The 26695-nt window shown below is 57.0% G+C and overlaps 1 protein-coding gene and 1 long non-coding RNA gene across 4 annotated transcripts in view; one reads left to right on the top strand and one right to left on the bottom strand.

Annotated features, from left to right (window-relative positions):
• PMFBP1 (polyamine modulated factor 1 binding protein 1) overlaps window positions 1-22459 on the top strand; it is a 45409-nt gene extending 22950 nt beyond the window's left edge. For 2 of the 3 annotated variants that reach the window (XM_039913467.1, XM_039913465.1), the window contains 12 exons: window positions 305-462; window positions 1801-2047; window positions 5463-5652; window positions 5927-6080; window positions 6934-7089; window positions 10515-10682; window positions 14563-14730; window positions 15195-15362; window positions 17497-17606; window positions 18613-18687; window positions 21031-21124; window positions 22174-22459. In XM_039913467.1, coding sequence (XP_039769401.1) covers window positions 305-462; window positions 1801-2047; window positions 5463-5652; window positions 5927-6080; window positions 6934-7089; window positions 10515-10682; window positions 14563-14730; window positions 15195-15362; window positions 17497-17606; window positions 18613-18687; window positions 21031-21124; window positions 22174-22245 — 1760 coding nt within the window. In that variant the 3' untranslated portion in view covers window positions 22246-22459. The remainder of the gene's footprint in view (window positions 1-304; window positions 463-1800; window positions 2048-5462; window positions 5653-5926; window positions 6081-6933; window positions 7090-10514; window positions 10683-14562; window positions 14731-15194; window positions 15363-17496; window positions 17607-18612; window positions 18688-21030; window positions 21125-22173) is intronic. The other variant, XM_039913466.1, reaches the window with a different exon arrangement.
• Window positions 8899-15322, bottom strand: LOC114815094. Its single transcript, XR_005660536.1, has 2 exons — window positions 15096-15322; window positions 8899-9339 (listed from the first exon to the last, which is right to left on the bottom strand). It is a non-coding gene; the product is annotated as an uncharacterized LOC114815094 (long non-coding RNA).
• Window positions 22460-26695: the final 4236 nt, after the last annotated feature.

The following is a 26695-nucleotide window of genomic DNA, read 5'->3' as shown; positions in this document are numbered from 1 at the left end:
ATTAGAACCTACGGCCTCTGCCTCCCGAGCCTCTGTTTTTTCTAATTAAGCCACGCTGCTTCTGAGCTCCCAGCCTTACTCCCCCTTTTACAGAGGAGGTAACCGAGGCCCCAGAGAAGTGAAGTGACTCACCCGAGGTCACGTCGCAGAGCCGAGACTAGAACCCGGGTCCTTCCGACTCACGGGCCCGCGCTCTATCCACTGGGCCGGGCCGCTCCTCGCCGGGACCAGGTCGGCCCCGGAGGGAGGGGCCGGGCACGGGAGTGGAGGTAGCAGGGCACGGGGCCGGGTTTCCCTGTCGCAGACATAACGAAACAGGAGCTGGAGCTGCACGAGGTGCGAGAGAAGCTAGCGGCCCAGACGGAGAGGAAGCGGCTAGACCTGAGCCACCTCGAGCTGCACATCCAGCAGCTGGCCCGCCGGCTCGGTGAGGTCCAGGAGCTCTGCCTGGAGAAGGATCAGGTGAGTCGAGGGGCACCTGGGGAGGCGGAAAGGGCGGCAGGTGGAGCAGGGAGGCCGCGGAAGGAATTCGGAGGGTCCGACGGACGGAGGTTCATTCATTCAGTAGTATCTATTGAGCGCTTACTACGGGCAGAGCACTGTACTAAGCGCTTGGAACGAACAAGTCGGCCACAGATCGAGACGGTCCCTGCCGTTCGACGGGCTCACGGTCTAATCGGGGGAGACGGACGGACGAGAACGATGGCAGTGAATAGAGTCAGGTACGGAGTTTCTCTCCGGTTTGGAGAACGGTCCCAGTTTGAGAGGCAGCGTGATCTAGTGGGCAGAGCACAGGTCTGGAGTCAGAGGACCTGGGTTTTAACCCCACCGCTTAAGAATAATAACAATAAAATGGCATCTGTTAAGCGCTCACTACGTGCCAAGCACTGTTCTAAGCACTCTGGGGGTAACAAGGTAATCAGGTCATCCCACGTGGGGCTCACCGTCTTAATCCCCATTTTCCAGATGAGGTAACTGAGGCACCGAGAAGTGAAGTGACTTGCCCGAAGTCACCCAGCTGACAAGTGGAAGAGCCGGGATTAAAACCCACGACCTCTGACACCCAAGCCCGGGCTCCTTCCACGGGGCCACGCCGCTTCTCGTCTGCCGTGTGGACCTTGGGCGAGTCATCTCTGTGCCTCGGTTACCGCATCTGGAAGACGGGGATTAAGATCGTGACCCTCACGTGGGACACGGACCGTATCCAACCCGATTAGTTTATATCAACCCCAGTGCTTAGTACAGTGTGTATATGTACGTGTAATAAAAGTGTTTAACAAATACCGTTAAAAAAAAAAAAAAAACCCACGAGGCAAATTTGACCGACCGGACAAGGCGATGTGGCTTCTGGGGACCTTGGCGTGGACACCGGGGCCCCGAATCTTCGGTCCCATCCTCCCTTTACTCTTTCTCTTACCTTACCCCGACCCGCCCTCCCAGCCCGAAGGGATTCAAAGGGAGGAAATGCCGGCCGCCTCCACCTTTTAGATGTTGGAGGAGCTCACGGGTGTCCAGAGGTCGGATGGCCCTGCGTAGCTAACGGGCCATCTCCTCCCCCGCTACCTCGAATGCAGAGCTGCTAACAAGTAGTGAAACGGATCGATTTCTGATTTCGGAGTCACCTCCTCACCCTGCCCGTCCTCTGAGAGAGGGGCTGATGAGCAGAGAGGTGGCCAGAGGCTGGCCGGGGGAGAGCGGATGAGCTCCGGCCCGGATGACAGGCACTCGATTGATCGGTCGTCGACTGTACGTCCGAAGGCCGGCCGGGGGAGGACGGGGCTGACCCTTTGATCCGCTCAGGCTCTTCGGAAGAGAAACGATTCCCTCCGAAAGGCCGAGAGCGAAGTGCGGCGGCTCCAGGGTGACCTCCGGAAAAAGGAGCTGGAAGTGAAGAGGGAGCGGTCGCGGGCCAGAGACCTCGAAGCGGCCCTCCAGGAGGCGCAGGAGGAGAAGGAGAAGCGAGAGACGGAAAACTCTTCTCGGATATCGGAGATCCAGCTGCTGAAGGAAGACCTGCAGGAGGCTCTCCGGAGCCACCAGCTAACCAGTGAGTCATCCACACCTCAATAACGACAATAATAATAATAACGTTGGTATTCGTCAAGCGCTTACTATGCGCACGGCACTGTTCTAAGCGCTGCAGTGATACAGGGTCATCAGGTTGTCCCACGTGAGGCGCACAGTTCATCCCCGTTTTACAGATGAGGTCACCGAGGCACAGGGAAGTGAAGCGACTTGCCCACGGTCACACAGCCGACGGGTGGCGGAGCCGGGATTCGAACCCTTGCCCTCTGACTCCTAAGCCCGGGCTGTTTCCATTGCTTCTCCAAGCAGCATGGCGGGGCGGAGAGAACACAGGCCTGGGAGTCAGAAGATTGCGGGTTCCAATCCCCGCTCCGCCGCTCGTCCGCCGTGCGACCTTGGGCAGGTCACTTCATTTCTCCCGGCCTCAGCTACCTCACCTGTAAAATGGGGATTGAGACTGTGAGCCCCGTGTGGGACAGGGACTGTGTCCAACCTGATTTGCTCGGATCCACCCCAGCGCTTGATACGGGGCCGGCCACGTGGTGGGTGTTTAATAAGTACCGTAATTATTTTCATCATTTATTAATAATAATAATAATAATAATGTTGGTATTCGTTAAGCGCTTACTATGTGCCGAGCACTGTTCTAAGCGCTAGGGTAGGCCCAGGGGAATCAGGTTGTCCCACGTGGGGCTCACGGTCTTAATCCCCATTTTACAGATGAAGTAACTGAGGCACCGAGAAGTGAAGTGACTTGCCCACAGTCACACAGCTGACAAGTGGCCGAGCTGGGATTTGAACCCATGACCTCTGACTCCAAAGCCCACGCTCTTTCCACTGAGCCACGGGATCGGTCGATGTCACCGAGTGCTTACTGGGTGCAGAACGCTGTGCTAAGGGCTTGAGAGAGTACAATAAAACGGAGTTGGTAGACACGTTCCCTTCCCACAAGGAGACAGACATTAATACAAGTAAGTGACGGACAGGTACGCCCTCCCTACGTAGCGTAGCGGATAGAATAAGGGTCTGGAAGTCAGAAGGCCGTGGGTTCCGATCCCAGCTCCGCCACTTGTCTGCTCTGTGACCTTGGGCAAGTCACTTTGCTCGTCTGTGCCTCAGTTACCTCATCCGTACAGTGGAGCCCCACGTGGGACAAGGGACTGTCTCCCACCTGATTTGCTTGTAACCACCTCGGGGCCGACTACAGTGCCCGGCACAAAGTGAGCACTCCACAGATACCAGGATTATTATTATTTGAGACAAGCAGCGTGGCTCAGTGGAAAGGGCGTGGGCTTTGGAGTCAGAGGTCATGGGTTCAAATCCCGCTCTGCCACTTGACTGTGGGCGAGTCACTTCTGTGTGCCTCAGTGACCTCATCTGTAAAATGGGGATGAACTGCGAGCCTCACATGGGACAACCTGATGACCCTGGATCTCCCCCAGCGCTTAGAACGGTGCTCTGCACAGAGTCGGCGCTTAACAAAATACCAACGTTATTATTATTACCTGAGCGCTGCAGGGCCGAAGGTGGGATGAATAAATCCAAGTACAAGGGTGATGCAGAAGGGGGAGATGAGGGCTCCGTCGGGGAAGGCCTCTTGGAGAAGATGCGCTTTTAATTAGGCGTTGAAGGTGGGGAGAGCGATCGTCCGTTGGACGTGAAGGGGGAGTGGGTTCCAGGCCGGAGGCGGGGTGTGGGCGAAGGCTCGGCGGCGAGATGGAGGAGATCGAAATACGGTGAGAAGGTTGGCATTGGATGAGTGAAGCGTGCGGGATAAATGGTAGTAGGAAATCGGAGAGGCGAGACAGGAGGGAGCAAGGTGATCGAGTGCTTTAAAGCCAGTGGTAAGGAGTTTCCACTTGATGCGGAGGCGGATGGGCAACCACCGGAGGTCCTTGAGTGGGGAAAAATAGACTGAATAGTTTTATAGAAAAACGATCCGGGCAACAGAGTGAAATTTGGAGAGACAGGAGGCAGGGAGGTCAACAGGGGAGCTGCAAGGTCGGATCGTGTTGCCAAGGAGAAGGAAGGGCTCCTCGGCATCAAAGGCAGCTGAGAGCTGGAGGAAAATTAGGATGAGTTTTTTGGGGTTTTTTTTTTTGGCAAATAGGCAGTCAGTGGTGACCTTGGTGACAGCAGTTTCGGTAGAGTGCAGAGGACCAAGAAGGGAATTGCAGGAGAGGAAGTGGAGGCAGTGAGTGTATCCAACCCATCTGGGGAGTTTTGTCCAGAATGGGAGAACAGAGATGGGACAGTAGCTGAGGGGGCAGTGGGATCAGACAGAGAAGATGTGGGCAAAGGGGAAGGAGTCATTAGGTTAAAAATGCAGACAGGGAGGGAAGAAGAGTGGGCTGAGATGCTTTTAGAAGACGAAAAGGGATGAGATTGAAGGCACGGGTTAACGGGGTAGATTTTGAAAGGAAGCAGGAGCTCTCCTCATGAAGGATGACCAAAAAGAATACAAAAGTGGATGTGGGATATGTAGACCGGAAGCTCCTCTCGTAGTGCTTATCTTATATCTACCCCACTGCTTGGAACAGTGCTTCCACACAGTGAGAGCTTAACAAATACCACCATCATCATTATTATTATTTAAGCTCCTTGTTGGGCAGGGATGGTATTTACCAACTCGAACTGTATTGTGCTTCCCCAAGCGATTAAGTGCAGTGTTCTGCATACAGTAAGCGCTCAATAAATACCACTGATTAATTGATTGGGAGGAAGTTAGGGAGGTCGGGAGGAGACTTGGGGAGTTCACACCTGAAAGTCTCGGTTTGGTCAATGAAGTTAGTTGGCAAGACCATCGGGGCGAGAGTGGAGAGGTGGGGCTACCGGAGGTTTCAGGAGGAAGCTAAAGGTCTGAAATAAGCTAAAAGGTCTGAAGTCACAGGTTAGGGAAGTAGGCAAGGGAACCGAGTCAAAGGTAATGATGCTCCGCGGGAGAGCGGGCAGTAATTTTAGTAAGTAACGATGTCTGAGGTGGCCGAGGTTGACCTGGTGCCCGGATTTCCGCCCGAAGAGCTCCGTGTCGCGAGCGTACGGGTGGAGGGAGCGATTCAGGAAGCGGAGGTTGGCTGTGCGAGATCAAGGGAGTTGATTTTCGTGGAGAGGGCAGAGCTGAGTGTGTGGATTTCTGCACCAAAAGCAGGATGATTGAGTAGGGAGTCCGAGTGGGCCATTTCTGTAAGAAATGGTTTGGGAAGGGAGCAGCAATGAGGTAGGGGAAAATAAAATGGCGATAGAGAAGAATAGGGGAGCGTTGAAAATGAGGGCCCAGGAGCTATTATCAACCACTCAATGGTATTTACCGAGTGCTTACCGCATGCTCTATAGCCTCTTACGGGGGCTGCCTGCCTCAAATCCAGAGAGCTGTGGATTGGGAGGAAAGACAGGGGTTCCTCCTTCCTCAAAATTGGTCCTTTCCCCATCTTCTGCAGGTCAGCAGCTGGCCAAACAAAAAGAGGGGGCCCCGTTGGCAGAACAGAACTGGCAGACTCTGCAGAAACAGCTGAGAGATCGCACTGAAGAGGGACTGCAGCTGGAGCAGGCCGTGGACAGGCTGGAGGCCGAGGGCCGGACGCTCCGGGAAAAGATGGCTAACAGAGAGGAAGAGTCGGAGCAAAACAGGTAGCCGGGACAGCCGCGGGCGAGGTTCGGCTCCAGCCTCAGACTTGGTATCGAGAGGCAGCAGGCTGCGGGAGGTCTCCGGGGCTGGGGAGCTGGGTGGATTTGGGCAGACTCGAGGCTTTAGTACAGCAGGGGAGGGAGAAGAATTCAGAGCGGCCAGGTTTTCCATCTCCCTCATCGTCTCTATCCCATAGTGAAGGGCCAGGATTTCTCCCTTCCGGGACAGGCTAAATGGGCTCACCTGATCCTGCCTCTGTCTCTAATGAGTCTCCAGGAAGCTGATTGAGCTCCTGAAGTCAGACCTGTCCCAGGCCAGACAGAAACATCAGAGCGCAATGCAGGAGTCAATCCAGCACCAGCAGTCAGTGGCCACACTGCAGATGGAGCTGGGGAGCAGCCAGGAGCAGATGAAAATCATCCGGCAGCAGGTAGGGAGGGGGGGGCCGGGATGCCGGCCTTCTCCTCTTTCCTACGAACGAGGGGCAAAGACCGAAAGGAGAAGAGATTAAAAAGAAGAAGGGACCCAGACCGGAGTGGGGTCAGGGTGCCGGGGCTAACATTTCCTAGTCTTCTGGAACCGTACAAGGAGGTGATGACTAAAAGGAATCGAACAAGAGAAAGTACTGTGGCCTAGTGGTTGGAGCACAGGCCTGGGAGTCAGAAAGACCTGGGTTCTGATTCGGGCTCTGCCACTTGTCGGCTGGGTGACTGTGGGCAAGTCACTTAACTTCTCTGTGACCTCATCTGTAAAATGGGGATTAAGACTGCGAGCCTCGGGTGGGACAACCTGATTACCCTGTATCCACCCCAGCGCTTAGAACGGTGCCCTGCACGTAGAAAGCGCTTAACAAATACCAACAAACACTTGTTTGCTGTGAGACCTTAAGCAAGTCACTTAACTGCTCTATGCCTCGGTCACCTCATCTGTAAATGGGGATTAAGACCGTGAGCCCCATGTGAGCCACGGACTGTGTCCACCCTGATTAGCTTGTAATAATAATATAATCACGATACTTGTTAAGCCCTTACTATGTGCCAAGCACTGGGGTAAATACAAGCTACCTACCCTAGCATTTAATACGGTGCTTGGCACATAGTAAGGGCTTAAAAAATACCATTTAAAAAAAAAAAAAAGGGGGAAACAGGCTGAAGGGGTGGGAACGTTTTGTGAGAGCCATGAATGTGAAGCAGCAGCCCAGAGCCTGGGAACGGTTTGGGCAGCTGCCTTTGAGGCCCCAGGCCAGGCACATCTGCTGAAACCTAGGGCCCCTGTTTCTTCAGCTTCAGGAACAAGAAGCCGCCAAAAAGAACCTTCAGTGGGAGCTGGAGCAGGAGCGGACTCAGCAGAAGGCACTGCAGAGGACCCGAGACAGGGAGAAGGACCTGGGAAGAGAACTAGAAACCCTCCAGCTGAAGCTGCGAGAAAGTGAACAGACGGTGAGTCGGTTCCCGGGGGGAGAGAGGGGCGTGACTGTCGGTGGGGCGGGAATGCCGCCCTAGGTCCGGCGGGCTAGAGGCCTAAGGAGTATCAAGCCCACAGACAAGTGGGAGAGGTGGGGGAGGGAGGCTGGAGAGAAGGGTCAGGACGCTAAAATGGAGGAGTGGGTTTCCCTGTGGGAGCTAGGTAAGCTCCCGAGCTGAGCATCGCTCCTAGTTGAAGGAAGAGGAGAGTCCAGAGCCTAGGTCTGTTAGAGATGGAGAAGCCTTCGTTCATCGCAGTTGAAGCCCGCTTCCAACGACTTTAGATTTGCTCTGCAGAAGACCCATCAGAAGGGGTGGGAGCCGAGTGATTCTCACTCAGTGTCTTGCCATGTTGAGGGCCCTGCCCAGCCCAGAACCCAATGCCGCGGTCTCTAAAATTTACCCCCTGCTGCCTCCGTCACCCACACCGTAACCCACGGTATTTTTTTTACCCCAGCTAACCTCCCCGTAATTCCCGACTAAGCAACGCGCCCTCCAGAATTTCCAGCTTTCTTTGAATTCAAATCATCCACCAGTCCTCCGTTGTGCCTGCTCAGTCAGTGTTGAGGACATGAGGACCTCGCCCAAGTTTCCAGTGCCAGGGACCTCTCTGATCACCACACCTAAAGCGGATCGTGTCGGGCGGCTGTCCTAAATCTTCTGGCCCCTAATCTCTCCCAAGATATCAACTGCTCTTGCCTGCCTCGATCCGGGGTGGTAAACTCTGAGCTGAGCCTCCCGAACACTTAGCTGGCAGGAAGCAAAGGGACAAAAAGGCCATGCACGGGTAGCCAATAGCGACTCAAAGAGTCCCCCCCGCCAAGGCCACTTGGGAAGTGTCCAGGTGAATTCTCTCCCGAACGTTTTGCTTCTGAGAATTGAGAACTTTTTAGGTGATTATTTCTTTCCGGTGGCCAGTGGACTGCTGCCGAGCTGGCCCACAAAGGGAGGGTCGACGATGCTGGCCCTTTACCTCTCCTTCACTGACGGTTAAGAGGAGGAGGCAGAAATGAAAAAGAAAAGCGAAAACTAGTGTTGACTCCTTGGTTTTTCCCTAAAGTTTCCTTTGCCAGTTGGAGAAAGACGAAAGGCCCGGGGGATTGGGGGGCGAGTATGAAAAAGGAAACAGCCCTAAGGGGCAGGATGGTTTTCTTTGGCCCCTTAAGAGGAGAACTACAGCTGTCTGAGGAGTTGACGCTTCGAGGCCTCTCTATCTGAACAAGGGGTGATGGAAATCTAGGGCACTCCCCTCTCCCTCCCCGGGATGCTGCGATGACACTTTACTGGACCGTGGAAATGGAGGTGTTGCCCATCTCAGGGTCCTGTTCCCCAAGAATCCTTCTGCCCTTGTAATCTCAGGGTGCTATTCCATCTTCTTCCCCAGCCTTGAAAGCACAGCATCTGCAGAAACTTTGGCACACGGTTAAGCGTGACATGAAAGCGTGGGAGCACAAACATTCACTTCAGAATTCCTTCCCTGACAGTGTTATCATTACTACTAATAATCGTGGTATTTGTTATACGCTTACTATGTGCCACGCGCTCTACCAGGCAGTGGGGCAGATACAAGATAATCAGATTCCACATGGGGCTTAAGAGGGAGGGAGAACAGGTATCGAGTTCTTATTTTACAGACGAGGGAACTGAGGCACAGCGATATTAAGTGACCTGCCCAAGGACACACAACACACAAGTGGGATTAGAACCCGGGTCCTCTGACTCCCAGGCCTGTGCTCTTTCCCGCCGGGCCACACTCCTTCACTGTGGCAAACAAGACAGGCCTGCTTGAGGGTAGATTTCCCTTTAATTAGAGCAGCATATTAACGCAGGCCCCTTCGGGTTACGGAGAGCCGCCTGTCAGGCCGGCCTTGTTCTGAAGCACGTTCTTTCCTGCGAGCTCTTCTCGGGCAGAGAAGTTGAGAGAACAGTATTGCACCGAGGTGCCCGTGCTAAGGAAACTGTCTTCCGTGCCTTCCTCGTTTCTCACCTCCCGTTTGAGTGTCCCTCCTTACACTCTGGGCAGCAGAGAGGCTCCCTTCAGTTCACTGGCTGAAGGATCGGTGTCCTTCGGTCTTCTCCAGAAGTAAACGTCTCTTCTGACAGAAGATAAAATTATTTCATTTAAGAAATAGTCTTCCCCTGGGGCATTTGTACTGAGGGTTTAGAAATTATCCAATTTAAAGTTTCTCATCTCACCAACTCCTGAGGTCATACGTCTCCAGGTTCCTACGGAATAAAGTAATAAAGTCAGAGCTATTGCTGAGGAGAGAAAATCAAGCCGGGTGGGTGGGGGGGGGTGTCCCCAAGCTGATGAAGGAAAGTCAGACGCCAATTCCCCAAACTCCCTCTGGCCGGGCTCACCTCCACACAGTTTGAACGGTCACCCCGAGAACCAAGGCCAAGTCCAGTCTCCGCCTTCAATCCAGTCCCCATTTCATCCTTAAAGAGGAAACCCTTCTCCAGGAAGTAACTGTCTCCAGCGCAGGTAAAATGCAGCCCTCGAAGGATCCAAGTGAAAGATGACAACTTGACAGCTACCCCGGAGTGAGGGTCTCTCATCCTCACAACCCAACCTGCCAGTCTGCATTTTAGGGTACCCTGGGCCCAAACCCCACCCCGTTTCTGAATAATAATAATGATAATGATAATAAAAAAATGTAAGTGCTCACTATGTGCCAAGCACTGTTCTAAGCAGTGGTGTAAATACAGGTTAGTCAAGTCAGATAATAATAATAGTGTTGGTATTTGTTAAGCGCTTCCTATGTGCCGAGCACCGTTCTAAGCGCTGGGGGCGATGCAGGGGAATCAGGTTGTCCCACGTGGGGCTCACAGTCTTCATCCCCATTTTACAGATGAGGTAACTGAGGCACCGAGAAGTGAAGTGACTCGCCCAAAGTCACACAGCTGACCAGTGGCCGAGCCGGGATTCGAACCCCTGACCTCTGACTCCAAAGCCCGTGCTCTTTCCACTGGGCCAGATGCAGTCCCTGGCCACGTGAGGTTCAAAGTCTAAGTAGGAGGGAGGATAAGTATTGAATCCCCATTTTACAGATGAGGAACTGAGGCACAGAAAAATGCAGTGACTTTGGCCCAGGTCTTCCAGCAGGCAAGCGGCGGAGCCGGGATTAGAACCCAGGTCCTCTGACTCTCAGGCCCGTGCTCTGGTCCTTTAGGCCACGTTGCCTCCTCCGGAAAGTGAGGCTGGTAGAAGAGGGAGAACGGCACAAGGTCGGGCGGAATGACTTTGCAGCTGGGGGCGGGGAGGAACGGGGCGGGGGGGGAGCAGGCCCTCCGGCTCTAGCTCAGAGTTGAGCTGGTGCGTGAGAGGTGCCCCGGGCAGAGAAGGCAGCACCAAAGCGGCTCTGCCCGGGGCGGTGATCGCAACGCTTTCTTCTCTGAAGGTGACCCAACGGGAGAAGGCCTTGCTCCGGCTCCAGGCCGAACTGAATGAGGCCCGGGGACGAGAGAGGCAGAGCCTACAGAATGTGGTGGGCGCCAAAGAGGCCATCCAAGACATAGCCAAGAAGGCAGCGTCTTACCAGGACAATCTGAAGGGAGCCCTGGAGCAGGTAGGCGAGGAACCTCATCTCACCCCGCCCACAGAGCCTGCCTTTGGAGAGATGTAGCCGATCAGACCGTAAGCCCGTCAGTGGGCAGGGACCGTCTCTATCTGTTGCCGCTTTGTACATTCCAAGCGCTTAGTACAGTGCTCTGCACGTAGTAAGCGCTCAGTAAATACTACTGAATGAATGAACGTAGCCCAAGGCCCCGACGGCCATCATTTGTATGCGAGGCTAGGCCCCGCAGGAGACAAGGCTGCTTTTCAATCTGTCGGTGGTATTTCTTGAGCTCCTGCTCGGTGAAGAGCTCTGTACCGATTCCTGGAAAGTAGAATACAGATAGAAGACCCAGTCCCTGCACACGAGGACCTTAGAATGTGACAGGGGAAAGAGAGAGAGATGTCAGATATTTTACCAGTAGGAGGAAAATGTGCTCAAACAGTAGAGTGTGCAAACTGGTACGACGAGTGACAAAGAAGTGCCCAAAGAAAGTATTCAGGTGGTACCAAAGGACTGAGATGATAGTTGGTAGGATATGAGCTAGGAGGAAGGAAAATAAATTGGGGGAAGCTTCCCGGAGGAGGTAGGATTGCAAGAAGGGTGGTGAAGACATTCTGGTGGATTTAAAGGGGGAAGGAGTGAGTCCGAGGTTGGAGGCAGGAGAGTCAAGAACGAGGCACAACAAAATGAGGGTGGGAAGAACGGACAGTGCGAGCCGGAGCGTGGAAGGAGAAGAGCGTGGCTAGGTGAAAGGGAAGAAGCCGATGGAATTCCTAAAAGTCGGTGATGGGGAATCTCTGTTGATGCGGAGAGGTGCAGGCGGTCGGTGGAAGCTTTTGAAGAGTAGCGAGAAGGGCGCGGAATGACTTAGGTGATCCAAGAAGCAGAGTAAACTACAGGTCGGAGGTTGGGAGACCGGCGGGGAGGTTGAGGCGATAATCAAGTTGGCACGTGACAAGTGTCTGGACCAGGACGGTGGCCGTTGGGACGGAGAGGATCTGAGAAATGCTACAGAGGAAACGTTGACAGGATTTAGCAGCCAACTGGCTGAGTGTGGAACGAGGCTGAAGAATCAAGGATGTTAACAATAACAATAAGTAAAAATAGTAATTGTGGTATTTAAGTGCTTTCTGTGCTCCAAGTACTATTATACTAAGCCACCAGATGATCACTCAGCACACGGTCCCTGTCCCAAATGGGGTTCACAGTTTAAGTGGGGAAAACAGGTATTGAATTTCCATTTTACAGGTGAGGAAACTGAGCCACGGGGAAGCGAAGTGACCTGACCACGGTCACACAGCGGCCAAATGGCAGAGCCAGAATTAGAATCTGGGTCCTCCGACTCTCAAGGCCACGCTCTCTCTATTAGGCCACGCACCGCTTCTCAGCGTCAAGGGTTTTGGAGACAGGGAAGATGGTGGCGTCGGCCGGGATAGAAAGAGAGGATCGGAGACGAAAAGGAAAGGAATTCAGTTTTCAAAACATGAAGACGCCCTGCAGGCGTGAGGAAATGTGAGACTTGCAGGTGGGGAGGGTTGAGGGTAGCAAGACAGAGTTGGGAGTCATTCTGTTTAGGGATGGTAGCCGAAGCCCTGACTGAGAATAACGTGAGAAGAACGGGGCATTTTGGACAGGAATGAGAGCAGGGAATTGGTCGGGAGACGGTGGGTGCAGTGGGATCAAGAGGAGGCTTTTGTAGTAGGGGGAAACATGATCATGTTTGAAGGAAGAGGTAAAGAAACCGTCAGAGCGAGCGAAGATGCTGCTGGGAGGGAGGGAAGAAAAGTTGGAACAAGTGTTTTCAGAAGGCGAGAGGCGATGAGGTCAGAGGTACGGGTAGAGGGCGCAGATCTGAAAAGGACGAGAGTAGCGTTTAGGGATGGGAGGGAGTTGGGGACACGAGAGGAAAACTTTGGAATGCTTGTGCTTACTGATTTCACTTTTACTAACGATATGAACAAAATGTGAGAAACAGCATGGCCTAGGGCAAAGAGCCCTGGACTGGAAGTCAGGTGACCTGGCTTCTAATCCCAGCTCATCTGCCTCCTACCTGACCACTTACCTTCTCTGTACCTCGGTTTCCTCATCTTTAGAATGGGGCTAAATACCTGTTCTCCTCCCTTAGAGAGTAAACCCCATGCAGGCCCAGTATATATGTGATTGTGGAATATATCTTACCCCAGTACTAAGTACGGTGCATGAAGTAGTAAGAGCTTAACAAATATCACTGTTATTTGGTAAAAGTAGTTAAGTACGTAAGGGACAAGAGGCGGGGGAACGAGAACTGGGGGCTGCAGGAGGGACTTAAAAGCCGGGAATAATCGGGGCAGACCCGGCCAGAGGAATCTCTGAGGGAGAAGCGATAGGGCTGAGATGAAGAAAGGGCGGAGTTCTGGCACCCAAGGGTGAATCAGAAATGGCCAAAGTCAGGCTGGTGCCCGGATTTTCCCAGCAACAGCACCTCAGCATGAGCTCAGGAGCGGAGGCAGCGTATGCTACGGAGGTGATCCGGGGCTGGGCTTGCTTTTTCGAAACGGATGGAGGAAAAGGGGGATAAAAGCAACGAGTTCAGGGGCGAGGGGAATGTGAAGGGTGCGGATCCGTGCACCGAGGCAGGGCGGGGGAGGTGGCCCGTTCCCCTGGGGGGTCAGCACCCCCGGATGGTGGGGTAGAGCCGACAAATGGGCCTCCTTAAAGACCAATAACGGGATTTAGCAAGTACCTGGACGGAAGTCAGGAGAAGGCAGAGAGTGCCACCCCACCCAAGAAGAAAGAAGAAAAAAAGAAAGTGGTGAACCAGTCACGGAAGGGTGGGAAGACGAGGGTTCATTTCATAAGGACAGTAAAGCCTTCAGGGACAGGAGGGAGAAGGAAAGGGCAAGCCGCGTGGCTCAGTGGAAATAGCCCGGGCTTGGGAGCCGGAGGTCATGGGTTCGAATCCCGGCTCTGCCACGTCACTTCACTTCTCTGCGCCTCAGTTCCCTCATCTGTAAAATGAAGACTGCGAGCCTCACGTGGGACGACCTGGCTACCCTGTATCTACCCCAGCTCTGCACATAGTTAAGTGCTTAACAGATACCAGAATTATCATTATTAAAAGAAGAAAACAGATTCAGTGCCTTGGCCAAGTCTCTCTCACTTAGTGCTCCGGGGACCACAGCTCCGTCCTCGGGGCGCAAGTCCCTGCCGCCCCAACTTCTCCGACGGGATCTCCTCGCAGGCCTCTCTGAGAATCCTCGAGGTTAGTTCGCAGAAGGTGCTGAAGAGAGGGAAGGTGGTGATCCTCGAAGGCCAGGGGGAAGGAAGGAGGGAAGGGGAGAGGAGAGAGCCAGGGTGGCGGCGAGGGAAAGGCAGACACCCTTGCCAGGCGGTCTTCTCTGGCTTTGCCGTGAGACGATTTCTTTTCCAAATCGTAAGCCAAGTCAGCTCAGCTCCGGCGGAACACATTTTGGATCGAGCGCAGCGGCGGGCTAGGGGGCTTCCTCGGGGCAACACAGGTGTGGACGTGGCAAGGTAGGGCGTCCGAAGAACGGTCCCGGGCACGCACACCATGCTGGACGTGGGCTGAGAATTATAAACCAGGGTTTTCATAAACCAGGGTCCCGCCAGAATGAAGCTCCCACGTTGTAGAAGAACTGGGGGAGCAGGCCGGGGGCCGACGAGCCGCGGGAAGCGGAGCTTCCGGGCCTGGCCTCGGGCCGTTGGGCCACCTCGAATCCACCTGTACCCTTCCCTTCCTCCGCCCTGCTTCCGACTCCCCGGGCAGCTCACGGGGACGACGACCCAGACGTGAGGAGCCCGTCTCCCTAGGGGCAAGAGCCCGGGATTTGGGGGACGCCCGGGGCGGAGGGGAGGCTGTTCACGGTTCCTTCTCCTCTCTGGCCTTCAGCTGGAGGAGAAGGTCCGGGAGGCGGCTGAGCTGCGGGCGGAGCTGTTGCAGACCCGGCACGGGAAAGCGCGGCTGGAGGAGGAGACGGCGGCTTACGAGGAGCGGATGAGAAGGCTCAACGGGGAGCTGAAAAAACTCCAAAGCGTCCACGAGCGGAGCGAGCACGAGGTGAGGGAGATGCCGGAGGTCGGTCGGGACACGCTAGATGATTCTGGGGGGCGCGGTCGGGGGGCAGCCGTCATCTGACCCAACGGGACGTGGGGCCGCGCTCCATCCCACCAGGTCATTCTCCCACCCCACCTGTCCCTCGCTAAGGGCTACCTTCCTCCCATCTATCTTCTTCCTCCCTCGCCCTCTTCTTCCAGGTGCCCGCTCAGTTGCCCACCTACTCCTGGAAGCAGCAGACGGCTGGCGCCCTCTGCTGCTGCCTAGATATCGAATATTATTTCAGAAACCCGGGGATCTAACGGGTGCCGGGGGGGGGGCGGGGGGACCCCGATACCGACATGAGCCGTTAGGGCCTTTAGGAATACCTCATTACGGATCCTCGCTCCTCAGGCTCGCTCTGGGCCAGAGACCTCGGGGGCCCTGGGACGACCGGGTCCTTCTCGTCACCTTCTCCCCCGGGGCAGGTCCAGGCCTTTGACAAGAGGATGGGGGTGATAAACACTCAGATGCTGCACTGGCAGAAGTTGCACGGGGAAGACCTGCAGAATCTGGCGGATAAGGAGGAGGAAATTGTCGTGTGCAAGGTGGAAATGGCCTCCTTGAAAGAGAAGCTACACGCTAGAGAGGAAGAGGTAATGGGGACTTCCTGCCCGTCTCTCCACCCCGTTCCATCCCCGCCTTCCTTGATAGAAATCACTCGTTTATGCATTCAGTGGTATTTACTGAGCACTGAACAATACAGCCATAAAGAGAGACAGTCCCCGCCCTCGACAGGCCCGATGTCTGCCTTCCCCTCTAGACTGTAAACTCACTGCGGGCAGAGAACGTGTCTGTCGACCGTCGTCCGCTCTCACGCACTCAGTACAGTGCTCTACACTCGGGAGATGTACAGTAAATATCGCCGATTGAAAACGGGGGTGGTGTTTAACTGTAGAGAAGCAGCGCGGCTCAGTGGAAAGGGCCCGGGCTTGGGAGTCGGAGGTCAGGGGTTCGAATGGCGGCTCTGCCACTCGTCAGCTGGGTGACTGTGGGCGAGTCACTTCGCTTCTCTGGGCCTCAGTGACCTCATCTGTAAAATGGGGATAAAGACTGGGAGCCTCACGGGGGACAACCTGATGACCCTGTATCTACCCCAGCGCTTAGAACAGGGCTCTGCACGTAGTAAGTGCTTAACAAATGCCCACGTTCTTACTAAGCGCTTGGGAGAGCACAATATAAAAATATAGCAGACACAGTCCCCGCCCACAACGAGCTCAGTCTACCGTGACAAGCGCTAAGTGGCCGGGCAGGTACAAATTAATCAGATCAAACAAACTCCAAACCCCCACCCACCCGCCACCAAACTTCAGTTTCTGCTCCCAAACCTCAGGCCCCTCAGACAGTCTTCCTCGGTGGCCCCAGATAATAAGGGTGATGATGATGACGGCATCTGTTAAGCACTTACTATGTGCAAAGCACTGTTCTAAGCAGTGGGGAGGATGCAAGGTGAGCAGGTTGCCCCACGTGGGGCTCACAGTCTTAATGCCCGTTTTACTTGAGGTCACTGAGGCCCAGGGAAGTGAAGCGAGTTGCCCGAAGTCACACAGCTGCCAAGCGGCGGAGCCGGGATTTGAACCCACGACCTCTGACTCCCCAACCCGTGCTCTTTCCGCTGAGCCACGCTGCTCCCGAAGAGGGACCTCCGGGAAGACTCCACTGAGGGCTGAGTTTGAGCTCCACTGATGTGCCCCACCGCCTTCTAGTAACAGCTTTTTCGGACAGAGCTCTATCCCGCGGAACCAAGTCAACGTTTTCAAACGGCCATTTGTGGCTCACGAGAATCAGCGTGGCCTAGCGGAAAAAGCACGGGCCCGCAAGTCAGAGGACCTGGGTTCTACTCCCGACTCTGCCACCTGTCTGTTGTGGGACCTTGGGCAAATCACTTAACTTCTCTGCGTCTCAGTTACCTCATCTGTGAAACGGGGATGAAGACTGGGAGCCCCATGTGGGACATGGACTGTGTCAGCCCGATTATCCAGAGCCTAGTACGGGGCCTGAGCTTATGATAAACATTTTAACAGATTCCATTTTAAAAAAGAATAATAACGTTGGTATTTGTTAAGCGCTTACTCTGTGCAGAGCACCGTTCTAAGCGCTGGGGGAGATCCAGGGTCATCAGGTTGTCCCGCGTGAGGCTCACGGTCTTAATCCCCGTTTTCCAGATGAGGTAACTGAGGCACAGAGAAGCGAAGTGACCCGCCCACGGTCTCAGAGCTGACGAGTGGCTGAGGCGGGATGCGAACCCATGACCCCGAACTGCCAGGCCCGGGCTCTTTCCACTAAGCCACACCGCTTCCCTAAATCACGCCGTGAGATACGTTTTCCCCTCTCCAACCACGGGCCTCCCGATGGTCTTATTCCGGGCCGCCTCCTGGCCCTCCGCATCTCCTTCCACGGGTCCGCAAACACCGAATGAGCGTAGGGATCGAGGATGGAAACTGGCTTGCTTCCTGAGGGTCCCGTCGGCTAGGAGATCTCCTCGTGAGCATTTTCCTCGTCGCGGGCCTCACTCGAGCTCAGCCCTACCCATCCGCTCCTCTAGACGCGCCCTTGCCTAGTAGGACCGCGTTGCCCCGGGGAGAAATCCTGGCGCGCCGCGCCTCACCGGCGCCGGGCGAACCCCGGAAGGCCCGGCTGGCGGCTCCGGGGCTGCGTCCGGTTCCGCCGCCACCCTCTCACCCTCTCGGGCCTCTCCCGCCGTCACGTGAGCCCCGTTCTTTCTCCTAGGTGAAAGCGCTGACGACCTCTCTAGGGACCGCGCGGACAGACAGCCAGAGGCTTCATCGGGAGATCGGGCTGGTGGTGACCAACGTCTATCAGTGGGCGAAAGGACAGAAGTGAGTGGGCAGGGAATTGTCTGGAGTGAGCGCGGGACCCCTCCGCTCGGATCCCTAGCGTTCCCGGCCCGGGGCCCAACCTCCCCAAGGTAAACGTTGTCCCCCTCCCCGGCCCCGAGGTCCAGGATGGCTCTGGTTATCCCCAGCCTAGAGGACCCCAAGGGGGAGGCGGTCTGATCGCAGGCCGGCCCCCTTCCAGGCCCACCTTTGGCCCGGATGCGTCTCCCTGCGGGTCGGTCGTCCCGGCCGGCCGAGATGATGATGATAACGTTGGCGTTTAAGCGCTTACTAGGTGCAGGGCACCGTTCTAAGCGCTGGGGTAGATAAAGGGTGAGCAGGTCGTCCCACGTGAGGCTCACGGTCTCAATCCCCATCGTCCAGATGAGGGAACCGAGGCACAGAGGAGTGACTTGCCCACAGTCACCCAGCTGACAGGTGGCAGGTCCGGGATTCGAACCCATGCCCTCTGACCCCCAAGCCCGGCCTCTCTCCACTGAGCCATGCCGCTTCTCTAAGACGAAGACGGCTCCTGCTCATCTTCACCGTCCCCCTCGGTTCGGCCAACCACGCCTCCGAGGCCTCCTTGGCTTAGCCACGTCCACGCCGAGCAGCCGGGATCTCCTTTCCGAACGCACCCGGGCCCCTGGGCCGAACCAGAGCCCCCTCCCCGTTGGCGGCCGAGAGCTGCCCTCCGGCAGGACCCTCGGCGGCGTGGCTCGGTGGAAAGAGCCCGGGCTTCGGAGTCCGAGGTCATGGGTTCGACTCCCGGCTCTGCCACTCGGCAGCTGTGTGACTCTGGCCAAGTCTCCTTCGCTTCTCTGCGCCTCAGTGACCTCATCTGGAAAACGGGGATAAAGACTGGGAGCCTCACGGGGGACGACCTGATGACCCTTGTATCTCCCCCGGCGCTTAGAACGGTGCTCTGCACATAGTAAGCGCTTAACAAATACCCACACTATTAACCCTTGAACCCTCAGACTGGCCTCACGTGGCCTTTTCGTTACAGAGAGGCCAATGAAAACCTGGGTCAGAAGGTCCTCACGCAAACCGAACACATCGCCCAGCTGTCCCGTGAAAAGGAGTAAGTGAGAACGGCCCCATCCGAAAAAAACGACGGTATCTAAGAGCTTACCGTGGGCCGAGCGCCGTGTACCGAGGCCCGGGTTAGATTCGGGATAATCTGGTCCAGCGGTCCCTACCCGACGGGCGGCTCCCTGTGACAGCGGGAGTGGGATTTGATCCACAGGAAGCTTAGGCGCGGAGAGGCGAAGTGACTCACCCAAGGTCGTGCAGCAAATGGGGGTGCTCGTAAAGCAGGGCACCCCAAGGGCTTAGCCGGGGTCAGACTCGGCCAAAAAAAAACCTACCTAGCCTCTACCGTGGCCAGCTTTTTCCACTTACTGGGTCAGCGGAGGACTCACTGGCCTGGCCTCAGTCGCCCAAACCCGCCACTCGCTCTGGAGGAAAGTTGCCCAAACTGCTCGGCCAGCCACCCCCGACAGGACTGGGGAGTGGGGCAGCCCGGGCCGGCAGATATAGGTGAGGCCACGAAGGGCCGGCCAAGCGTTTTTGGAATCGGGTCCCTTGGCCCGGGCTTGCTTTTCCCCTAAAGGTTCTTTTTCCAGGTAGAATATTCTACTCAGAGGGAGCATTCGGGAGGAAACGGAGGCCAACGCAACGGGCCCCACCCATCCTTTGGCTGCGGGATCCCAGAAGCCCCCTCCAGGGGAAGCGGGTGGTCTCCGCCTCGTTGAATTCCCCCAGCGGCTGGACACAGGGTCCCTCGCAGGCCTGAAGCGGAAGGTGGAGGGCCGCGGGACGGCCGAGAGGAGATAGACGGGAGTATCGGCCAATCTGGCGTGGCTGATGTTCCTCCAGAGGTTACGCCCGCCGCCTGGCTCTTCTGTCACGACACCGTAAAACTCCAAGGCCCACAGAGTCACCGCCCAGGCGGGAATCCAGAAAACTGTAATCTTTTGGTCAGTCTGGTTGTTTCCGTCCGCAGAAGCAGCGTGGCCTAGTGAAAAGAGCAGCACAGGCCCGGGAGTCAGGAGGGCCTGGGTTCTAATCCCAGCTCCGCCACCTGGCTGCCGCGTGACCTCGAGCAAGTCGTTTAACTTCTCCGTGCCCGAGATACCTCACCTGTAAAATGGGGATCAAGACTGTGAGCTCCATGTGGGACTTGGGCTTTGTCCAACCCGATCATCTTGCATCTCTCCCAGCCCCGAGTACGGTGCCAGGCACGTAGTAAGCACTCAATACCATCAAAAAAGAATAAACGTGGGCCCGGGAGTCAGATGACCCGGGTCCCAATCTCAGCCGCACCATTTGTCTGCTGGGTGACCGATGCAAGCTACTTCACTTCTCTGGGACTTGGTTTCCTCACTTGTACACGTGGGGAAGGGATAAACACCTGTTCGACCCCACCCTTAGTCTGTGAGCCGGGGACTGTGTGTAACAGGGACAGTGTCCGAACTATCTTGTGTCTACCCCAAGTGCTTAGTACTGTACTTAATAAATACCACAATCATTAGTATATTATACTGATATATAAGTTTTATTAGCATAATATATAATTACTTAACACTTACTATAATAACGATAATGTTGGTATCTGTTAAGCACTTACTATGTGCAGAGCGCTGTTCTAAGCGCTGCGGTAGATCCAGGGTCATCAGGTTGTCCCCCGTGAGGCTCACGGTCTTAATCCCCCTTTTACAGATGAGGGAACTGAGGCATAGAGAAGTGACGTGACTTGCCCACAGTCACATAGCTGCCAAGTGGCAGAGTGGGGATTCGAACCCATGACCTCTGACTCCCAAGCCCGTGCTCTTTCCCCTGAGCTACGCCGCTGCTCTGAGCTACCATGTGCCAAGCCCCGTTCTGAGCCCTGTGATAGTTACACCTCAGCTTGGACGCAGTCCCCGTCCCACGGGGGGCTCACGGCCTTAGTCCCCGTTTTCCAGATGAGGGAACTGAGGCCCGGAGAAGTTAAAGTGACTTGCCCGAGGTCACCCAGCAGACGAGCGGCAGGGCCGGGATTAGAACCCAGGTCCTTCTGCCTCCTAGGCCCGTGCTCTATCCCCTAAGTAACGTCGCTTCTCAAATCGACAGAATGGTAGTAATAGAAAATGATAGAGTACTAGGACAGTAGAATCCAACCAAGGGAACGTCTCCTTGGAAAAATCAAGCAAACCCTCTGAAAGCGAACAGGGGCCTCAGGAACAGACCCAGGGCTAATTCTTCGGCCCGGGGACGAGAGAGCTCGATAAAGAACTCGAGTTAGGAAGGTAACTGAGCCCCGCGTCCACACCCTCTACCTCCCAGCCGCAAATCCTCCCCCTCTCTCGCTCTGCCGTCCTTCCCGAGCGAACGCATCCGTGACCCGGCTTCCCTCTGCCCCCCCCCCCCCCCCCCGGCCCAGCCATCTCCTCGGGACGATGACCCAGCTGCGGCACGAGAACAAGACGTTGAGGAGCGAAGTGGAAGAGAAGCGGATGGAGGCTGAACGGTCGAGGGTAGGCAGCCGCAGATCTCGGTCCGGGCGGGAGGAGGGTCTCGGTGGGATCGCGGCGGGAAACGATGACCTGGGTCCAAGCCGACAGCTCCCGGACGACCACCTGTGGGCAGGAACGGGCCGGCCCTCCTCCGTATGAGATCCCCACGGGCACTGGGCTAGCCCAGACCAAATGCTTCCTGAAGCGAGGCCTCGCCCCGCCCTGCTCATTCGCGTCGAATAACGTCCGAGATCCCCGCTCAGCGCGGCAGAGGTTAACTCGGAGGTTGGCCGTTCTTTAAATAACAACGTTGGTGTCCGTTAAGCGCTTACTACGTGCGGAGCACCGTTCTAAGCGCCGGGGGAGATACGGGGTGATCAGGTGGTCCCACGTGAGGCTCACGGTCTTCATCCCCATTTTACAGATGAGGTCACTGAGGCCCAGGGAAGTGACTTGCCCACAGTCACGCAGCTGACAAGTGGCAGGGTTTAAGTGGTATTTAGCACTTACTACGCACCAGCCACTGAAGCAAGCGCCGGAGTAGATACGGGCTGATCAGGTTGGGCACCGTCCGTGTCCTACGTTAGGCTCACGCTCTTAATCCCCATCTTACAGGTGAGGCACGGAGAAGTTAAGCGGCTTTCCCACGATCACCCGGCAGACAAGTGGCCTGGCTGGGATTAGAAACCAGGCCCTTGTGACTGCCAGGCCGGGGCTCTAGCCCCTAGGCCGCACGGCTGCTCATCTCGGAAAAAGCACGCCACCCGCCAAACCTCCACGATTCAACTTCCGTCCCTCTTCTCGTTTCCGAGGCAGGGAACTCCTACAAGGAGCACATCCCATCCCGCGGTGACTAGCGCGCCGCCTCGGCCCATCGACTGGCGTTCCCCAGGAGCTGGGGGCAAGGTGGCCTTCTTGGCCGAGCAAGCGCGTTCCTTTGGGATGAGCGTCGCCCTCGGCGGATTCCCGACCGGCCTCGTGAACCTCCCGGCCCGGCTCCGACTCCTAGCGTTTGATTGCTTTTGCCCTAAGGCCAAAACTGTCTTTTTTTTTTTTTTGCCTCCTGCCAGGTTCTCCGCTATAGCGACTTGGCTCCCTGCCCGGAGCAGCAGCATCAGCCCCAACTCCTAGGAGAGGAATGAGCGCCCACGGCCTCGTCTGGCCTTCAATCGGACCGTTCACCCAAACCCGGCGCCGGCCAAGGACCCGGCCTACTCTGTGCTCCCTCCACGGTGCGGTCCGGTCCCGTCCGCGCACCACGGCCAAGGAAGGAGCCTCGGGACCGCCCCGGCGGCCCCGGAGCTGGCTCTGTGGGGCCCGAACTTTTCCATTAAAGCAATATTTAGGAGGGCCGGGTCCCGCGTTCCCGATTACCCGCGCCCGAAGCCGCTCCTCGGGATTGCACCCAATCCCCGTATGTTTCTAGCACCTCCGATTCCCAAAAGGAAGGGCTTCGGTCTGTTTCGGGAGTTTAACATCCTGTGGTAAAACCTCTGAGTCTTTTACCAATAGGAAGGTAATGAAGAAAGTCCCAGGGAGAGGAGGGAGGACGGCTTTAAACTCTTTCACGAAGACGCTGGGACGGGAGAGGGCGGCCGCCTCCCTTCCTTAGCCCGGTGTCCGCGATCTCCCCCCCCGCTGCACTCTCCTCCCTCGTCACAGACCCAAGAAGGCTGCTCGGTTTCTTGTGTGTCAGAGACAGCAGCGTACGAGGGCCCGAAAACGTCCCCTACTCGACGTCCCCGGACCTTTCAGAGCAGGCCGAGGGCAGTTGGTCCTTTAACGGCCTCTGAGAGACCAGCAGCAAGCGCGCCACGCGCGTCTTGGAAACGGGAGGGAGGAGAAGCGATGGGCAAAGCCCACCCCGGGGCGGGCAGGTAAGAGAGGTACCCGGCTGCCACCGGGATCCGGGAAAGCTCCCGAAATGAAGACGCCGTCTTAAGGCGTGGTTTAGAGGAAGAAGGGCAGGGTTCAGCCCGAGGCAGAGCGACGAAGAACAAGAGAGCTCTCGGCAGGGGCACGAGGGCTGCGACTCCCTACTACCCTTCCTTTCCAAAATCCTAGAACGAGTCGTCTACAATCGATGCTTAGAATTCCTTAACTCCCATTCTCTCCCGGACCCCCTCCGATCTGGCTTCCGTCCCCTCCGCTCTACCGAGACCGCTCTCTCTAAGGTCACCCGTGACCTCCTTCTTGCCAGATCCGATGGCTCCTACTCCATTCTGATCCTCCTCGACCTCTCTGCTGCCTTTGACACCGTCGACCGTCCCCTCCTCCTCCATACCTCATCTCACCTTGGCTTCACGGACTCCGTCCTCTCCCGGTTCTCCTCTCACCTCTCCGGCCGGTCATTCTGGGTCTCCTTCGCCGGAGCCTCCTCCCCCTCCCATCCTTTAACTGTTGGAGTTCCTCGAGGGTCGGTTCTCGGCCCTCTTCTGTTCTCCGTTTACACTCACTCCCTCGGTGAACTCGTCCGCTCTCACGGCTTCGACTACCATCTCTACGCAGACGACACGCAGATCTACATCTCCGCCCCCGTCCTCTCCCCCTCCCTTCGGGCTCGCATCTCCTCCCGCCTCCGGGACGTCTCCGCCCGGATGTCGGCCCGCCACCTAAAACTCGACGGGAGCGAGACCGAGCTCCTCGTCTTCCCTCCCGAACCCGGTCCTCTCCCAGACTTCTCTATCACCGTCGACGGCACGCCCGTCCTTCCCGTCTCTCGGGCCCGCGATCTCGGTGTCGTCCTCGACTCGTCTCTCTCGTTCAACCCACGCGTCCCATCCGTTGCCGAGACCTGCCGGTTTCGCCTCTACAATATCGCCGAGATCCGCCCTTTCCTCTCCACCCGGACGGCTACCTTACCGTTACGGGCTCTCGTCATATCCCGGCTAGACTACCGTGTCGGCCTTCTCTCTGACCTCCCTTCCTCCTCTCTCGCCCCGCTCCGGTCTATTCTTCACTCCGCCGCCCGGCTCATCTTCCCGCAGAGACGATCTGGGCGTGTCACTCCCCTTCTTAAACAACTCCAGTGGTTGCCTATCGACCTCCGCTCCAAACAGAAACTCCTCACTCTAGGCTTCGAGGCTGTCCATCACCTCGCCCCTTCCTACCTCTCCTCCCTACTCTCTCTCCACCGCCCACCCCGCACGCTCCGCTCCCCCGCCGCCCACCTCGTCGCCGTCCCGCCGTCGACCCCCGGGTCGCGTCCTCCCGCGGTCCCGGAACGCCCTCCCTCCTCACCTCCGCCAAACCGATTCTCTCTCCCTCTTCAAAACCCTACTTAAAACTCACCTCCTCCAAGGGGCCTTCCCAGACCGAGCTCCCCTTCTCCCTCTACTCCCTCTGCCATCCCCCCTTCAACTCTCCGCAGCTTAACCCTCTTTTTCCCCTTCTCCCTCTGCTCCTCCACCTCCCCCTTCCCATCCCCACAGCACCGTACTCGTCCGCTCGACTGTATATATTTTCGTCACCCTATTTATTTCGTTAATGAATTGTACATCGCCTCGATTCTATTTAGTCGCCATCGGTTCTTACGAGACGTTCTTCCCCTCGACTCTCTTTATCGCCATCGTTCTCGCCCGTCCGTCTCCCCCGATTAGACCGTGAGCCCGTCAGACGGCAGGGACCGTCTCTATCCGTTGCCGACTTGTTCATCCCAAGCGCTTAGTACAGCGCTCTGCACATAGTAAGCGCTCAATAAATACTACCATTGAATTGACTAGACGGGACGCGAACGGGACGGAGGAGAGCTCGGATCCCGGCCGCGGAGCCCTCCGCGTTGGGGTTGGTGGAAGGGGGAGCGTCAGTGGAACGGGTCCGTGGCCACCAGAAGTGGAGAGATGCCCTCCCCCGCCGCAGCGCGAAGCTTCCCGAGCATCCGCCCGCCCGCCCCGCCGCCCTCGCTCCCACGTCCTTGTCTCTCTCCCGGTTAGGTCCTGCTTCCGTCCTCCCTCCCAGTGGGAAACGGTGGCCTTCGTGGGCCCTTCTCCACGGCATCCGGCCGAGAGGGCCTACACCCCTCCGAGGAAGGCCGGGTGGGGGGGGGGGGGGGGGGGGGGCGAACCGCCTGCTGCCGCCCGGGCCGTGTGATGCGCCGCCGAGGAGACCGACGGCGTGAGGCTCGAGGCGGCGAGCCGGCCCGCCCGCCCCCGTGCACCGAACACTAAGGCGGCGGCGGATCGCCGGGGAGGGCCGCGTCGGCCGTCGACGCGGCGTTCTCCGCTCCCCGTTCTGACGGAATCTCACCGGGGCGGGGGAAGGGAGAAGACCCGCCAGGAAGCCGGCGCCTGTGCTAGCCTCACGTTCTCCTCGCCCCCGGCTCCTGGAGATTCAGCAGAGGTGACTCTGGTCTCCCGAAGGGTATATTTTCGTCCCTGCTTTGGAGATCGGTAGGACTGAAATTCACAGAAATCGTTTTTAAACCTCTCCTGTGGGCGTGGCAGTCAAATAATAATAATAATAATAATCATCATGTTGGTATTTAAGCGCTTACTACTACTACTACTAATAACGTTGGTTATTTGTTGAGCGCTTACTACGGGCAGAGCACTGTTCTAAGCGCCGGGGTAGACACAAGGGAATCAGGTCGTCCCACGTGGGGCTCGCAGTCTTCATCCCCATTTTACAGACGAGGTGACTGAGGCACAGAGAAGTGACTTGCCCACAGTCACAGGGCCGACAAGTGGCGGAGCCCGGATCCGGACCCGTGACCTCCGACTCCAAAGCCCGGGCTCTTCCCACTGAGCCTACTACGTGCAGCGCACCGTTCTAAGCGCCGGGGTAGATACAGGCTAGTCAGGTCGTCCCACGTGAGGCTCACGGTCTTCATCTCCCCATCTTCCAGATGAGGGAACTGAGGCCCAGAGAGGTCAAGTGACTTGCCTGAGGTCGCACAGCTGACGAGCGGCGGAGCTACAGCTGGGAGGGACGAGAGGCGAGACGGCAAAGCAGCGGGTCTCCCCCACCCCGGCACGAGACGGTGACCGTGGTGTACGTTAAGCGCTTATTACGTGCCAAGCGCCGGGGTGGGCACAGACAAATCGGGTTGGCTACAGTCCCCGTCCCACGTGGAGCTCACGGTCTCAATCCCCATTTCACAGACGAGGTGAGTCCCGGAGACGTGAAGTGACTTGGCCGAGGTCACACAGCAGACCGGGGGGGGGGGGGGGGGGGGGGGGCAGAGCCGGGATTAGAACCCACGACCGCCCGACTCCCAGGCCCGGGCTCTATCCGCCACACCACGCCGCTCCTCCATCTCCGGGGGGCTGCGGGCACTGAGACCCCAGACCCGGGTACGTCGCTTCCCGTCTCCGAGGGTCCGGTCGTCCACCGTTCACGGATCGCGCAGGGCAAGACGGCGGCTCCTCCCCGCCGACTTACCCTCCGTCCTGCCCAGCCCCAAACCTTGGGAATCCGAGCTTCCCACCGCCTCTCCGTCCCGGACGCCAGTCCTTCGCTCCCCCGCGGCACCCCTCCCCGCGGCGCCACGGCGGGCGAGAGCCGACGGAGGCGTCGCCGCCGACGCCCAGCCGCAACTCACTCGACGCGCAAAGCGGACGGGGGCGGATCCGGCCGAGGGACGGCGGCTAAGAG

This window comes from Ornithorhynchus anatinus, chromosome 11 (genome assembly GCF_004115215.2).
Source record: "Ornithorhynchus anatinus isolate Pmale09 chromosome 11, mOrnAna1.pri.v4, whole genome shotgun sequence".
Classification (NCBI taxonomy): domain Eukaryota; kingdom Metazoa; phylum Chordata; class Mammalia; order Monotremata; family Ornithorhynchidae; genus Ornithorhynchus; species Ornithorhynchus anatinus.
Note: the sequence above shows the minus strand (reverse complement) of the source record. Positions and strands in the feature narration are given on the sequence as shown.